Here is a 14,591-nt window from a genome sequence, read left to right as displayed (position 1 = left end):
CTACGTCCACTTCCTATATACATCCATACGTCTATGATGAAGCCCGAAATGGGAGTGAGAGTTGCAGCAACCTCTGCACTGCACTCTGCAGGACCTGGACCACACAAGTGATCCTGGCCAGGCGGCCTACGCGGATGCTGAAGCTGATTTCATCGCACATGTTGTAAGTAGCATGTCCCAAGTAAAATCTTGAGTTCATCGGTGAAAAGAAAAGCAAGCGATACTAAGTCAAGGCAGTAAGCAGGAACTGTAATTACTGCAAAAGCAGCTGTGCCAATAAAAAACAACAACAACATGGACAGAGAGGAGGGATGTTGCACTCAGACTTCTTTATTGGATCATATATTTGCAGATGGCCAAATGACACCGCATATGGCAGCATCCCTCTCTTTTGTTAAGAGAAGCAGGAAGGAGGTGCCGTGAGAGGGCCGATGGAAACCACCATGCGTGCATTGTGTGAGATCTGAGGGCTCGTGACCACTAGATTAGAAAGGAGGCACACAATATGCTTTCAAATGGTGTCAACGGGAGGATTCATTTATAGCGCCGAGGCAGAAGGAATGAGCAGGAGACACCTGAGACTCTACAACGTCCTCAGTCAATTTAAATCACATCAGTGTTCTTCAGAACCGGCCTTCCCGAAAGCTAAATGGAAATGAAAAAAAGAAATAATTACTTATTTCACCACGTTTTTCTTTTTCGGTTCCGCTGCAAGAATACGCAAAACGTGGCCGACCATGTCAACTGTCGGTTCTTGTAAAAGGAGAACACGGGGGGAAAAAACGGAGAAATGGTAGGATACCAGCAATATTCTGTGTTAAAACCTGCTGAGCTGCCGCATTGCTGAAGCTCCTGGCAGGCGCGACCACGCTGCAGCCTCGCTCAGTCAGTTCAGATGAGCCCCGCGAAGCCGTGATCGCCGCGAAACTTCAGGGCAAAAAAAAAAAAAGGCCCACGAGTCCTCACGATCACGCGGCGTGCCGGGGGGAAACGCTGACTCCGCTCACTCTCTCTCTCGCTCTCTCTCTCTCTGTCTCTTTCTCGCCGCCGTAATGTCAAAGGAAAACACGATCACGATTCAAACGATAAACGTGTTTTTCGCCGCGTCGAGACCTGTCGCTATCTGCGTTGTTTGTGAAACAACACGCGGGAAGAGACGGGGAATCATTCGAACACACAAAAAACAAAAAATGTCACACAAATGTTCAAGCGTCGACTTCAAGACTCTTTTGTTTAAATCACTCGGCTGGGACTCACTGCAACAGGCCCGGTGTGCTGCTCCTACACACCGCCACGTGGGTGTGGTTTTTTTTTGGAGCGGGGGACAAAACAGGCGAGGAAATGGGCTCCACCTGCTACTAGAGACTTGAGGGCCGAGCACTTAACAACACTTTGCACGTTTGTGCGACCGGGCGGACGCGCGAGGGGCCTGAAGGTCGACGGCTCCGTGATGCGTGACAGAGGGACAGGGCTCTCTGCTAGCGGCGCTCCCGGTGTCAGCGCTTTACTCACTTCGCCCTCCACGCACTCCTCGGCTCTCAATCCCCGCTCAGAGACCGCGGACGCATCAGAGGAGTGATGGGCCAGCAGCCTATGCTCACTCACTTGTGTGTGTGTGAATGTGAATGTGAATATGTGTGTGTGTGTGTGTGTGTGAAGGACTGTTATCTTGCTTGTGGCACCAAAGCGCGTCGACGCGAGTGTGTTTACAGCCGCTCCAATCAATACTTTTATATTAACAGCTAACGTGACTGAAGGCGAGTTCACGGGTTCACGCGATACTTTTCACACCGCGAGACTTTCCGTCTTGTGTCGTCTCAGGTCTTAAAGTCGCTGGAGGTTTTCACACTGCGCGGCTGATGGTGGCAATTTGTTTTCTCTGAGTATTTCTCTGTGAACGTGGCTCTACTGGTCTGTTCGTGGTCTTGGTCTTGACCGGGTCTCAACAACTCAAATGCTTGTTCTCGATAAACTCCAGTCATGGATTGTCTCGGTTTAGGTGGTCTTGACTACAACACTATGAGATCTTTCACCAGGTTGTGTCTCCAAACTACGTACAACACACAGTAACGCTCATATTGTTCCCGGCGACCCCTCCACCAGGTTCCTCTCTCATTGGCTGCAGCTCTTTGACAGGGGATTGTTTTTTTAAGTTGTTTTTTATTGAGCCAGATTTTGAGATATCTGTGTCTTAAACCGAACCTTCAAACGAGTGCAGAGTTGTTGGTTGTTGTGCATTGAAATCCTGCCTCCTGCTCTGTCTCTCTCTCTGTCTGTGTAGATCAACAACCGTTATGAAGGAAGAGGCTGAATCAATAAAGTGCACCATGTTCTTCTGAAAACTCCCAAAGTAAAAAAAAAAGTCAAGTATCTCCCTCTTTCATGGCGAGAGATTTAATCATTGACAGGTGACCCGTACCAAAGAAGTACTTTCAAAAGGACGTCACGGTGTCAAAGTTGCCGGCAGTCCTTGAGCAGCCGAAGTGCTGTCAGCCTCCATCTTGGGCTTCATTTTGTGCGTTTCTTTCTCTGCGCTGTGACCGGTTCATGAGGGCTCGGGTGTTCCCCTGTATACTATTACAATGACCATGCACTTTCAACTACATGGAAGTAATGCTGGCGCATGTGTCACGGCCAACTGGTGACTAAAACCAGCCCGACCCTCGGCAGGCCATTCAAAAGCATAGAAATGATTCATTGTACATGCAAATGATAGAGAGGAATATTAATTACCAGAATTACATCCTATTGTCTTCTGTAAAGATTGACTGGTTTCCTGAGCTGAAGTGTGTGTCTGTGTGTGTGTGTAATAGGGAAGGCAGGGGCCCATTGTGCAGCAGCTCCTGAAGCGGACCCCCGCCCTAATCATATCACTCACCACAGCATCTAATAAAAAGAGAGGCTGGAAATGAAGACAAATTGATCCCCAAACTTATTTTATCATGTATAGGTCTGCTGCCGGGAATCCAAGAGAGACAGGTGTTTCTCAAATGATCCAATAGTGTGTGTGCGTGTGTGTGTGTGTGTGTGTGTGTGTGTGTGTGTGTGTGTGTGTGTGTGTGTGTGTGTGTGTGTGTGTGTTCGTTCAGTGACTCACAGCACCAATGGAATCACCTCTAACTTATTATATCTGCATTGCTTTGTGCCCAGAATCACAAGTACACACCTGGACAGGCGCCACACAGCGTCTGCATTTAGAGAGCGAATCAGACACAGTTCCAGGATTTGCATTGTTTATTTCTTTTTTTTTTTATTTGACCCTTTGACCCTTTACGAGGCCAATCGTAGCGTAGCGTCGGCCAGCTCCGACCAGCTGTCAACAATCCTGTAGACCAGCGGTTCTCAGATGAGGGGGTACGTGTTCCCCTGTGGGTACGAGAAGACCCTCCAGGGGGAAGTGAGATTAGTATTAGCAGAGTACGTTAGCGCATCATTAATTAGCGTCCGCGCCTCTGGGCTATGCTAGCTGCTGAAGGCATACTGAATGTCTACACATGCTACACTTAGCAAAGGTTTAATTGACAGCAGGATTTAAAAACAGGCGTCTTTGCAGGGTGATAAAGAGTAACTCACACAACATATGGGTTGTATATGTTCAGCATGTGGCTCGTAAGCACATCTCCCCAAACCAAACGAGGGGCAGATGAAAGCTACTCCACGAGCAAAAGCCACAGCTTGAACGGCAATATCAAGGTCCGGGGGACAGCAACGCTTTGAGCAACAACGGGAAATAATACCAGAAACGACATCTGTGAACGTGTTCTTGTGTCAGAGTTTGCTCTGTTTGCTGGTCTGTCACTGAAAATACCACAAAAATGTGTTGAGCCTGAGGGAAAAGGAGACTAGTACAGCCGTGGTAGCAGCCACGCCTTGTGAGACATCCGTATTCTCCAACATGCTCATGGACATAGGTAGCATGTTGATGTTTAACGGGTAGGATGTTTACCATGTTAGCATGCATGCACATGGACATCTGAAGCTGATGGGAATATCTGCTTTTGGAATATCTGCTTCTGCCTTATTCCTCATTATGGTGCCAGATGAAAGGCCTGGGGATCAAAGTGATTGCCGTTCATCCTCTGGGGACCGTGCATGTCTACCGCTCCATCCAATAGCTGTCACAACATGTTACTCTGAACCCAAATGTTCAACCTGCAGGTGGCGCTGAAGCGTAAGTCAGAGGATCACCAACGTGGTTACAATGTATTCTCTGAGGGAGTTTAAATACATTAATCCATCCAATGAGTGACAAGATATGTCCGACCACAAATGTCAACCTCATTGTCCCCGAGGTCAGTAGGAATCATCCTCACAACAACAAAAAACATCCAATGGACAAAACACAGATGATACGTCACAGTCTGGACCAAAATGGTGGATCTAATGAAGACTGACAGACAGAAAAACAAACAGGCTACGTATGGATTGTGCACAGGTTACCTTGTCTTTGAATAACTTTCATCCTCTGAGCAGCTTGTGAATATTTTACGTCGTACTAATGTATTAATTTAGTGAGCCTTCTAAACTGCCCTTGCAGCAGAGCGATAGCATACTTTTTTTTTCTTTTTTTATATGGATCCATGTATTATCTGAATATGCTACGGACACTGTGCGCTACTCATACTTAATTGGGGGATGTTATCCTCTTCTGCTATGATTAAAATGTGTCTGATTGGTAAACATGAAGCATTTACAAGGGAGGCTCCATTGGCTTTCCTCCTCACACATCACCCATTAGTGCAACCTGCAACCCCGCACAACATTCATCACATATGAGTCATACTAAGTGATAAGATCAGCCTGCACACGCAGCCCGTGGCAAGGTGAACGGTAAGGCATCTGAACTTAAAGTGGGATTTTCTGTTGGAGGACAGAAACGGACCCTTTTTGTCTCCTTCCTGGTCTCCTAATGAATTGGTTTTAGCCTGTTTTGGAGCCAATTATCCCTCCCTCTCCTCCTAATTTTCCAATTTGCTGTGTCATTTATACCTAATTGAGGACCGCACTGGGCTGTATTACTCTCACAAATAGGGTGATATAGTTTATTGAAGGTCTGCTTTATACGGAGGGGCTGGTAAACCAAACATCAATTGTGGACCGTACAGAAGACGGGGATTTTTCCCGGAGGCTGGGGAGCATCGCAAAGAGGCTTTAATTATTTCTCAAAGGCAATCCCGGCCACTGCTCCACCGCTCATTTTATGGTCACTTTCCTTTTTCTCTGTCTTTGATGGAGGTAATGAATGGGGTGAGAATTCACTTTATTTCATCCCTGCTCTGTCGCCCTTCCTAATATTTGCATCTCATATTCGTCTGAGCAAATAGGGAACGCTTGTTTTCAACATGCAGGGCCAGGTGCAGCGGAGGAATGACCGGCAGCACAAAGCTCAGGTGAACGAGTCCACTGCCGGTGCTTCTTTTTCCACATTAAAACCCTCTGCCGTGCAGGCTGTGGTGTTTGTGCCCCTCGGCTGTTGATGGCCAGATATAAAGTATGCATAGCATAAGGTACTGATGAGAACTCTAAATATCCAGCGTGAAGATACACTTTAGATATGTGGAAACAATAAACAAATCTGTGCCGTTAAACTCCTAAAAACTGACGCTTTGACCACAATTTCATCTGTTGTCACTTTGTACCGACTGGCACATTGAGCGTGCACACACGCACACTTTCTGTAGCACCTCAGTAGATATTTGAAAGACAGTTTCACTGCTTTCCTTTGTTACACTAAAGGCCCTGAACACAAATAGGGGGCGTTTTTTTGTGTGCGATAAAAAAACATGTAATAGACTTTAGTGAACTGTTGGATTTGAGAATCCATTCACATGCAACGTGAAATATACCGCGTGCAAAAAGCAACGTCGATTCCTTTTCCCTGAGCTTCCGCATGGCAAATAAAAGCCATCCGCCGATTACTAACGATCACACAAATCAAAGACGTGACATTTCCCCGGATCCCAGAACAGGTTTAATGTCTAGAACTTCTTTTGGCAAACAAACAAACATCGCCTCGTCCCTCGCGGACAAACGTCTGCCATCCAGGAAGAAAAGTTTGGCTCTGTGCAATCAGCAAACGGCATTAACCTTCTGCCTCTCCTCCGAGTAGCCCGTTGGTTTTTTTAGGGCTTCATTTCCACAGGATCTCTTTTTTTTTTTTGGCAGCAGATGTTCCTCTCCACCCCGCCCATCATCAGGGGCCAACCGAGCGACAGAGGGGGGGGCCCCGCCCATCAAAACGCCATCAGGACCCCGCTGGCCACCAGACGAACGCATGCCCAGAATGCATCACGCGGGGGCCCGTTCAGTCCCGTTTAACTCTTCCTCCCCGTCTGACGCTTCACTTTGCCGTCAGCTCGCATCCTCCGAACTCTCCGTCACCAAAAGCGAACAGAACAAAGCCGAGCAAAAGATGAAACCTCGACCGCCGTCTGGCTCGGCGCGAATTGAGTGAGAGACAGTGGCAGACGGAGGTGCGGGCACATGAATAAATTGATTAGTGGGGCACTTGACGGATGGGATTTATAGGAGGCCTCGACGCACCAGAGAATTAATTTCGCGAGAAGAACATGCCTCTGCCAGGTCCATTCGTCTTGGCAGCAAATTTGGCATCTTCCCCAGGTCTGGGGGCTCAATTAACCGCCGGCTCCAGCAGTTTGGGGAGGGAACAGCTTTGTCGAGAAATACGCGTGTCAGACACATGTGTTGATGATAACAGATACCGGGAATACAAAATGAGGGTCGACGAGGGTGAGGTTAGGAGGTGAACGAGCAGGGTGAGAGGGCCGAGCGATGGGATTGGTGGGGAGGTTGGGGAGGCGGGGCCGACTGCGGAACAAGGGGACGAGAAGAAGAGGTAAAGAAATTAGTTCACGGGACTCGGACGGAGCTTTAAGACTGTCAATTGATTTGTTCGGTCCGCTGGAAAGAAAATTTTTGCAGAAAGAAAGTTCCTGCAAATCGTGTCTCCAAGCAGATTTTTAGGTGGAACTCTGAATTCTGTGCCAACCATCAACTTAGCCCTGCACAGAGTGGGAGATGTTTCCTCTCACTAACCTAAATTAGCAACTTCTTTGGGGTTGCATTTGGAAATTAGCTACATCAATTGCGTGATCTGATTTTTTATTTATATGCAAAACTGCCGATGATGTTGGCTTTGCGGCAACTTTGCCAGAGGTGTGTTGAAACTTCTGTTGCTCTTCTACCAAGCTGGAGATATTGTAGCCATGGGGGGGGGGGGGGGGGGGGGGGGAGATTATAAGACAAGGAGCCCCTGGGCAAAGACATGCACTACTTCGAAATAAGAGCAAGAAACAGACTTTATAGTTCTTTAGTCTTTTTGATGATGTTTTTCATGTCTCTGCTAGTCTCTTTGAGTTGCATGTTGCAGGTGTAAGCCAGGAGTTGCCCTAACACTTTAGGTTCGGTAAATCCATCCATGACCGTAGCAGCAGGGATAGAAAAAAAATATTGATTATTGCTGCTTTAACAGCTGCTTTGCTGGACTGACCTTTGCACAAATGCATTGCTTCTAATCTCTTGATTTTTTTCTGCTACAATAAACCACCACACAGAAATACAGAGCTGCTGGTTGTTGAAGCATCTCTATACTGTGTGTGCGCGTCTCTCTTCCACCATCTCTGGCTCCAGTCCTTCATGCCGAACATCTCTGAAGATGATTTATGTAGCAGTGTTGCTCTGTGACCTCAAAATCCGCCCCATCCATACCGCACCTGTCACGGCACCACTGCCTGCGTGCTTACTGAAAACCAAGCCATCCGTGCAAAATGGCAATTTTCCACCCACCTAGAGAATAGAAGGAGAAAAAAAAAGAAAAAAAGGATCCAATCCATTCAGAGGCAAAAGTAGGAATATTCTATGATATGTAGAGCAGGTGCACGAGGGCTCGGTGCTCTGCTAACGAGGGAGTTGAACTTCTCGCACCGCTGACCATAACATCTGTCGTTCGAGGGAATGCGGAGCTTGGCTTTTTTTTTTTAAACAGATGATAAAACGCTTAAGATGGATACAGATGGATGGACGGGGCCCGGATTTTCAGCTTGGAGGGGAGGGGGGGGGGGGGTGCATACATAGTTCCCCGTGACGTGGCTTGATAGCATATGATGCATGAGAGTCCAGCGGGAATAGCAGAGTTGTGCGTGTCTGTCTGGGCCCAAGGTGAGGCCCCGGTCTGACCCAGAACCATCCCAGGTGAAAACCCTAACGAGCTCATCAGGCCTAACGAAGCTTAACGAGCCTCTTAATTGGCAGCGTTGTGATGTCCCCGAAGGTCAGAGGGCAGGGTTTCCGTGCCAGCAGCGAGGGGCCAGGCTTGCCACTTCCTGCCAAACGGCACGTCACGTGACCCCGGCTGCAGACGACCCCCTGGGCGTAAACAAAGTCGCCAAAAAGGACAAGAGGAACTTCCTCCATAAGCAAGAGCGTGTTGAGCTGTAGAAGGGAAATAACCGCTCTGGCGTACTGCATGCAGCACAACAAAGTTTTATTGGTTAGCCGTAAATATATAATGTACATTGAAGTACAAGGTATCTAGAAAGGTAATACAAAGGTTGGGGGTGATTGTCTGCAGGAGAAGGAAGTATTGGAACAGGTTTTTACTTCAATAGGTTTGGTCTTGTGGCCACAGCTTTAATACTGAGGACAGGTTACAACCAGAGCCAACAGAGCCAGAGAAATAAAACATCTATAGAGAAATGCTGCCACCTACTGGTCACCACGCAAAAGCACAGCTTGGTTGGAGACTGATTTGGCCAATAGCTTTCAAAAATCTACTAAATGTCATTATATCGGCTACTTTAAAATTACATGGATAGATTTGTGATCAACCAACACATTGCCTTCCAAAATAAACCCATGCATACACACACACACACACACACACACACACACAGATGTAGAGCGCTGGGCTAAATCATTTATTGTTTTTTTGCACAGTGATCTATGTACACAGAGGATTGTGTTTTCAACGTTGACAAATTGAATTGCACGGAAAAAAAGTGTAAGATTAAAGTGAACTTATGAGCAGTGAAATCATATTTGCGGTAGAGTCTCAGAAGACTTGCAGGACAAATAAAATTCAAACTTCGAAAAGCACTGGAAAGTAAATTAACAGTATATAAAGATAAAGCCCAACCCTTGAAAAGAGAAAATACACATTTAAAAATGCAAGGTGAGCCAACTAAATCTTTAAACAGTAAATGAATAAAAACAAATTTAAAAAAGGTAATGTACAAGTCGACGACAGACTGTTGGGTCACTCTGCTGTTCCACACAGGGTCGTGAGACGATTCTGTGAGGTGAAAAAAAACAAAAAACAATGAGAATAAATGCATGTGCATATACTTCACATCTAACACAACACTAAATTGTGTAGCTAAACAGGGCCTCTGAGATAATACAAGTGAGGAGTATACCTGCAGCAGCCGAATGCTCCTCAGAGCGCTTTCATCCAGCAGGGACAGGTCCACCGAGTTCATCTGACTGGCAAACAGCTGGACGCTCTGGATCAACAGATCACAAAAAGACATTGGGTTGGCAAGTCAGCCCGCTTGTCAGACTTCATGTCATAAATAAAACCCAAATTGTTTAAATAAGCATGAATACAGGCCTCACACAAGCACACAGAGGACACATACTTGGAGTATTGTGTACCAGTAAAGAATAAGAAGCAAATTAACTGTCTTATTTAAATGACAGCGGGATCGCACCTCTCCGTTGCCGACGGGGACGTTGATGACGATGTCCTCGTTTCCTGCCGCGATCGGCGAGCCGTTGACCGAGATGCTATACACCCTCTCTTTGTGGCGGGGAATCCTCACGGCGGGGGTCTTAGGAAGCCTGAGGAAACAAAGCTTGAATGGTGAGCGCTATGAAGCTTTTGCTGTCTGCACACAGATTCACGGGAAAAAAAATACACGAGTTGCTCCGTTACAACTGCATTTTCAAAATAGTGAGATAGCTGTAAGGGCAAATCTTTAAAGCCCAACTTAATGCAATACATATTATCTTTTTTTTTTTTTTTTAAAAGAAGCTAAATTTTAATTTAGATTTGATGTAATAGTTTGGCCGTTATCTGTCCGTTGCATTGCCATAAAATCACCATCAGGACAACAGTTAAGAGCACTAAATTAAACAAGCACTTGCTCATATTTAGCATACAGTTTTTCCATGTCACTTCATTTGGAGACATTTAACCTCAACGATCAGACTACCAGAATTATATCAGTGCACTTAACGGACCAATATGAGCCGCATAACTTTACAGCGAACGAATCATCATCCGTTGCAGAAACGAGGCCAAAAGCAATTTTATTTTAACACAAAAACTGGCAGTGTGGTTGTGCAGCCGGATCTAGAATGCCTGCTCACCTTGGGTCGAAGCGTGGGGTAATGAGGGGAGTGGGGCCCATCATCAGAGAGGAGTCCATCATACTCCTGGCAGGAGTGACCATCTTCCTGCTCGATCTGAAACCAGACCGACATAAGTTAGTCCGGCGTTATCGGGCTGCTGAACTAGCAAAACAAGATCAAGTGATAAAGAAAGTCTCACCGTCTGAGCGAGGTGTTCTGCTTGTTTGCGGCCAGTGCCTTCGCCCGTTTTGACGTTGTTGGAGGTTTCCTTGTTGTCTTCCCCTGAGTCAGGAACAAGCAGTTAAACATAAAGTGTCTGTACAGAAACAACATACCACAGCAATCATCCATATGTTTACGATTAACAATGCGGTCAAATCGCTCTTCTGCGTTTCCCTCCTCTTATGAGAGCTTGAACAGAGAAAACAGCAGTTACCTTCCGTATTGTGCTCGGCGTGTTTTCATCACCATAGCTGGATCCGCCCTTTTTCTTTGATGCTGCGGGTTGAAGATTAAATAAAAATTTGCATATTTTTTATAGAACATTGGATGAAGCCAGGAGCAAAATGATTATTATAATTTGATACATTAGAGTCGACCATTTTGGATATCATAAATCAAAAAAGTAATCTACAGATGGGAATAAACACTTAAATGTGTATTTCGATTTCTTTCCATTCCACAAGTGTGAACAATGTTATGGAAGCAAAATAGCCGAGAAATCTCAGTGACCAGTGCATCAAACACAGTTTTAGTCTGAAGTGTCTGGCCTTAAAAAAACAACAACTGAAAAGTCTGATTTAACTTACTTTTCTTGACTGATTTCAGAAGGACGGCATGATTTTCGGCCACAACGCTTTCAACAACGGCAGCTTCCTCTTCTCTCTGTTAAACAGGTAGACCGTAGAAGTGAATCAAGAAGTGAATGGGTGTTTAACACAGCACGGGGTGGGTCTCCATTAGCCAAATGGAGACACACTGTGAATCTGTATACACAATATGAGATGAGATAATCTACTCACCTTTACGTTATCCACTTCTAGTGATTTGGGTTCCTTCAACACTACAGTGAGATGGGGCAAATGTTTTTTTTTAAAAGAAACAATATACGCAACCGTTTCTCATTTTATCCAACATTTAAATAGGGTTTCATTGTGTCAACTTACTAAAATAATCCAACCAGTTTGTCTGTCGGACAGCCTTGGGAAGCTTAATTAGAGCCATATTGTAGCTGTTGTCCACATCCTTCAGAAGCTGGTTGATCTTCTCCTTCATCTGTCCAACTCTGGTCTTCACTGTGAGAAAAAAACAGGAGTTTTAGATAAACCCAATGGATACCATCAGCCAAGTCCAGTCTACTAAAGACAAACTACATCAGTATTGACATGTTGAATTTAAAAATTAAGCCCTTCAATATATCCACTGAATAGGCATTTTCACGTACCGAAAAACAACGTGAGGGCTGACTTGAAGAAAAAAAAAGTATTTACCTTCACTGTCGAAATCCTCTAGAAAAGCCTCCAGTTTGGCCGTTTTGGGGTTGTTTTTCCGTTGTTTGGTGGTCCTTTTTCTGGGCGCCATGTCTGCAGAGACAGACAGCGGTTGCAAAGTAAATGTACCCACACTTAAGGACACTAAACAGCCGCATGACGAGGACATAAAGTGTCGTAGTGTAATATAACGCTAACTGAGTTAGCTGGCCGCTAGCTGTAACGACGTGCGGCTAACGACGTTAAAGCTAACAGTCGGCCACAACGTCTCTTGTTCTAACGCCAGCTGGTAAAATCACACGCAAACACATTTTATAACTCTAATAATTAGTTGGTGATACATATTTTATTAACAATTACCTGTATGCTGTTTTTTTTTTCTTCTCTCGTCAGAAACTGTTTCTGCTCTTCACAAGGCTTTTTCAAATATCCGCGCGGGGAGGGGCCGGACGTCAAGTCAGCCAATCACGACTCACGTTTGCTTTACGTTACAGAAAATAGTTCGCGACCAATCATAGCGCAGAACGTCAGTGTTGACATCGGGAGGGCGGAAGTGGGTTCAGGCAGCGCAGCATGGTATAGAGAGAGAGAGATGGCGTCAATATTACCTCACTTTTCAATGATTTACGATGTGAAAGGAGTCCGTTGATCCAAAACGGACTAAGCTCATTTAAATACTAAGATCAGTGTATTAGGCACACGCCACTTTCATTTTGTGGTTAACTGAAAACGACATCTGGAAATGTCCACACCTGCGCTTTATTCACTGCATCAAGCGCTGAGGAAAAGCTTCCAGAATCTTGAAAACAACCAGAAAGTATGGACGAGTGTGTTGGCCGATATCAGCCCTCTGATGGTGTCCCTCGGGAACTTGGCGGAGCAGTCGCGGGCGCTTTCCAACGTCCAAATTTCCAAAACGCCTCTGCGAGACTTCCCAGACCTGGAGGAACGGCTGCGTTTTAAGCTGTCTCAAGCCACGGATACAGTGCTGGGCAAACTCAACGAGAAGATGTAAGTGGCTGAGTGGATAGTACAACGAAGCCTGTGAGTCTGCAGGGATGATGCACGGAGATCTACACGTGTATTGTTGGCCTGTAGCTGGCGTGCAGGGCCTGCTCCACTTGCTAGAGGGGCTCTGGACATATCGGAGCTATGGGCCTCGACCAACCCCCCCAAAGCCAAAGTGGCTGATGGCATGCTAGTTTTTTTTTAGTTAGTGGTGTCACGGTTGATCATTGGTATATTGCCACTATCTTGCTGGCTTATGTCACTCACAAATATTATGCTCGTAGCGATAAAACATGACGTCGACACATCCAAGTTAAAAGTGGTATCGAGAAGTACAACAGGAAACCACTCAAATATCATGCACCTTGTCGCTTCATAGCACCATGACCTGTAGAGGTAAAGTGCAGATGACTAACATGTATTGCTACTTTGTTATAGTCTGTCCAAGAATTACAAATATATATATTTTTGGATTTTGACCCATGGCATCCATCCTCTCTCCGTCCCTCAGGTCTTCTCTGCAGTCGGTGAGAGATTCCATCAGTAGTCAGGTCTCTGCATCCTTCCAGCTTTACGAGCAGAACAAAGACAGTCTGGATCTGGTCGCCGTCACCGAGCGCTCGGCCACCGCCCCGTCAGTGTCCGACATGCTGGAGTGGCTGCAGGATGCCGAGCGCCACTATCGGCAACAGTATCTTTTTCTGTTTATGTTTGCATTGGGGCTTGGAGTACGTTTGGGCTTTATACTTAAATATTTTTAACCTAAACTCAAGTGTTCAGATTTCTGAGGAGGAAGACGCTGCTGCTGACTCTGAGGGCAGATGATCTCTCCTTTTTAGAATCTGCTCCCAAAAGATGGAAATCCTTGGAGTGTACCAGTGCAGAGGACCACATCACAGGTACATGTAGTTGAAAACAGTTTGTTATAGTCCACACTAAAATAGTCAGACTACCATCAAGTATTGGAAAGATGTTTGCTAGATTTGTGTATTACTATAGATAGATGAAAGGTCAAACTATGAGAAGTTTTGTGGAGCAGGAAGAAGTTTTACAGCAGATCATTTTTTCGGGCATTTTTATTTGGTCTAATGTCATAATGGCTGTTGTTAGTGGTCAGTGTTAGAAGTGTGGGGGACAAAAAATATTTGTAGGTGAACTAATGTTCTGCTTCTCTGTCTTCTTTCAGATGCACTTCGCAATGTGTCCTTCTTTACCGAGTCCCAATGAAGACAGTAAAAGCAACACCAGTGGAACTCTGGGACTTAAACATGCACGAATGCATAGACATATTCCCCGTGGACAGAACAGGATTTATTTTTATTTTTATCAAATAAACCTCTCTGTGGGAGGTGTGTGTGTGTGTGTGTGTACCAGACTTTATATGCGTGGAAATTACAACACTTAAAAAAAATCTACCCCGTAGCATCATTTCATACGCGATCGACGGCCCGAACCAAATGAAACAACCAGAACACACAACATGGTTAGAGAAGCACACTTTTATTTCACACGCAATCAAGTGTAGGCGTTGTGTGACAAACAGGGGGGGGGAGGGAGTGTAACGACATCCGTCAGCGGACAACTGCAGAAGAAACCACGGCAACCTCCACAACACAAGCCATCATTAAAGCCACCGCATCGGTCAAACTCGATCCCACGATGAACGGGCTTTCTTCAGGCTCTACTGTTAGTCACAGTGCAGAAAAACACACGTAAAAGTAC

General features: G+C 45.7%; 2 protein-coding genes across 2 annotated transcripts; one reads left to right on the top strand and one right to left on the bottom strand.

The window, feature by feature from the left end:
* Positions 1 to 8,915: 8,915 nt before the first annotated feature.
* cdca8 (cell division cycle associated 8) lies at positions 8,916 to 12,344 on the bottom strand. The gene is made up of 11 exons (XM_068575967.1): positions 12,222 to 12,344; positions 11,862 to 11,954; positions 11,538 to 11,666; positions 11,394 to 11,434; positions 11,181 to 11,256; positions 10,808 to 10,869; positions 10,571 to 10,653; positions 10,390 to 10,485; positions 9,729 to 9,858; positions 9,435 to 9,521; positions 8,916 to 9,310 (listed from the first exon to the last, which is right to left on the bottom strand). Exons 2-11 carry the CDS (start codon positions 11,950 to 11,952, stop codon positions 9,275 to 9,277), a joined length of 831 nt encoding a protein of 276 aa, XP_068432068.1. The 5' UTR covers positions 11,953 to 11,954; positions 12,222 to 12,344; the 3' UTR covers positions 8,916 to 9,274.
* Positions 12,345 to 12,429: 85 nt separating this feature from the next.
* airim (AFG2 interacting ribosome maturation factor) lies at positions 12,430 to 14,321 on the top strand. The gene is made up of 4 exons (XM_068576086.1): positions 12,430 to 12,872; positions 13,381 to 13,560; positions 13,650 to 13,768; positions 14,056 to 14,321. Exons 1-4 carry the CDS (start codon positions 12,604 to 12,606, stop codon positions 14,094 to 14,096), a joined length of 609 nt encoding a protein of 202 aa, XP_068432187.1. The 5' UTR covers positions 12,430 to 12,603; the 3' UTR covers positions 14,097 to 14,321.
* Positions 14,322 to 14,591: the final 270 nt, after the last annotated feature.

This window comes from Clinocottus analis, unplaced genomic scaffold (assembly GCF_023055335.1).
Source record: "Clinocottus analis isolate CAN_PGR_092001 unplaced genomic scaffold, fCliAna1.0.p SCAF_14, whole genome shotgun sequence".
NCBI lineage: Eukaryota > Metazoa > Chordata > Actinopteri > Perciformes > Cottidae > Clinocottus > Clinocottus analis.
The sequence above is the reverse complement of the archived record's forward strand: the minus strand, read 5'-3'. Positions and strand labels throughout refer to the sequence as shown.

What these genes read in the sequence shown, in the direction of transcription:
- cdca8 (XM_068575967.1), bottom strand. Translation starts at nt 11,952, where the DNA reads ATGGCGCCCAGAAAAAGGACCACCAAACAACGGAAAAACAACCCCAAA. An exon ending in CGCCGAGCACAATACGGAAG is followed by an intron (nt 10,654 to 10,807) that starts GTAACTGCTGTT and finishes TTCCTGACTCAG; the next exon opens with GGGAAGACAACAAGGAAACC. An exon ending in GGAGCATTCGGCTGCTGCAG is followed by an intron (nt 9,311 to 9,434) that starts GTATACTCCTCA and finishes TTCACCTCACAG; the next exon opens with AATCGTCTCACGACCCTGTG.
- airim (XM_068576086.1), top strand. Translation starts at nt 12,604, where the DNA reads ATGTCCACACCTGCGCTTTATTCACTGCATCAAGCGCTGAGGAAAAGC. An exon ending in GAGCGCCACTATCGGCAACA is followed by an intron (nt 13,561 to 13,649) that starts GTATCTTTTTCT and finishes TCAAGTGTTCAG; the next exon opens with ATTTCTGAGGAGGAAGACGC. An exon ending in TGCAGAGGACCACATCACAG is followed by an intron (nt 13,769 to 14,055) that starts GTACATGTAGTT and finishes GTCTTCTTTCAG; the next exon opens with ATGCACTTCGCAATGTGTCC.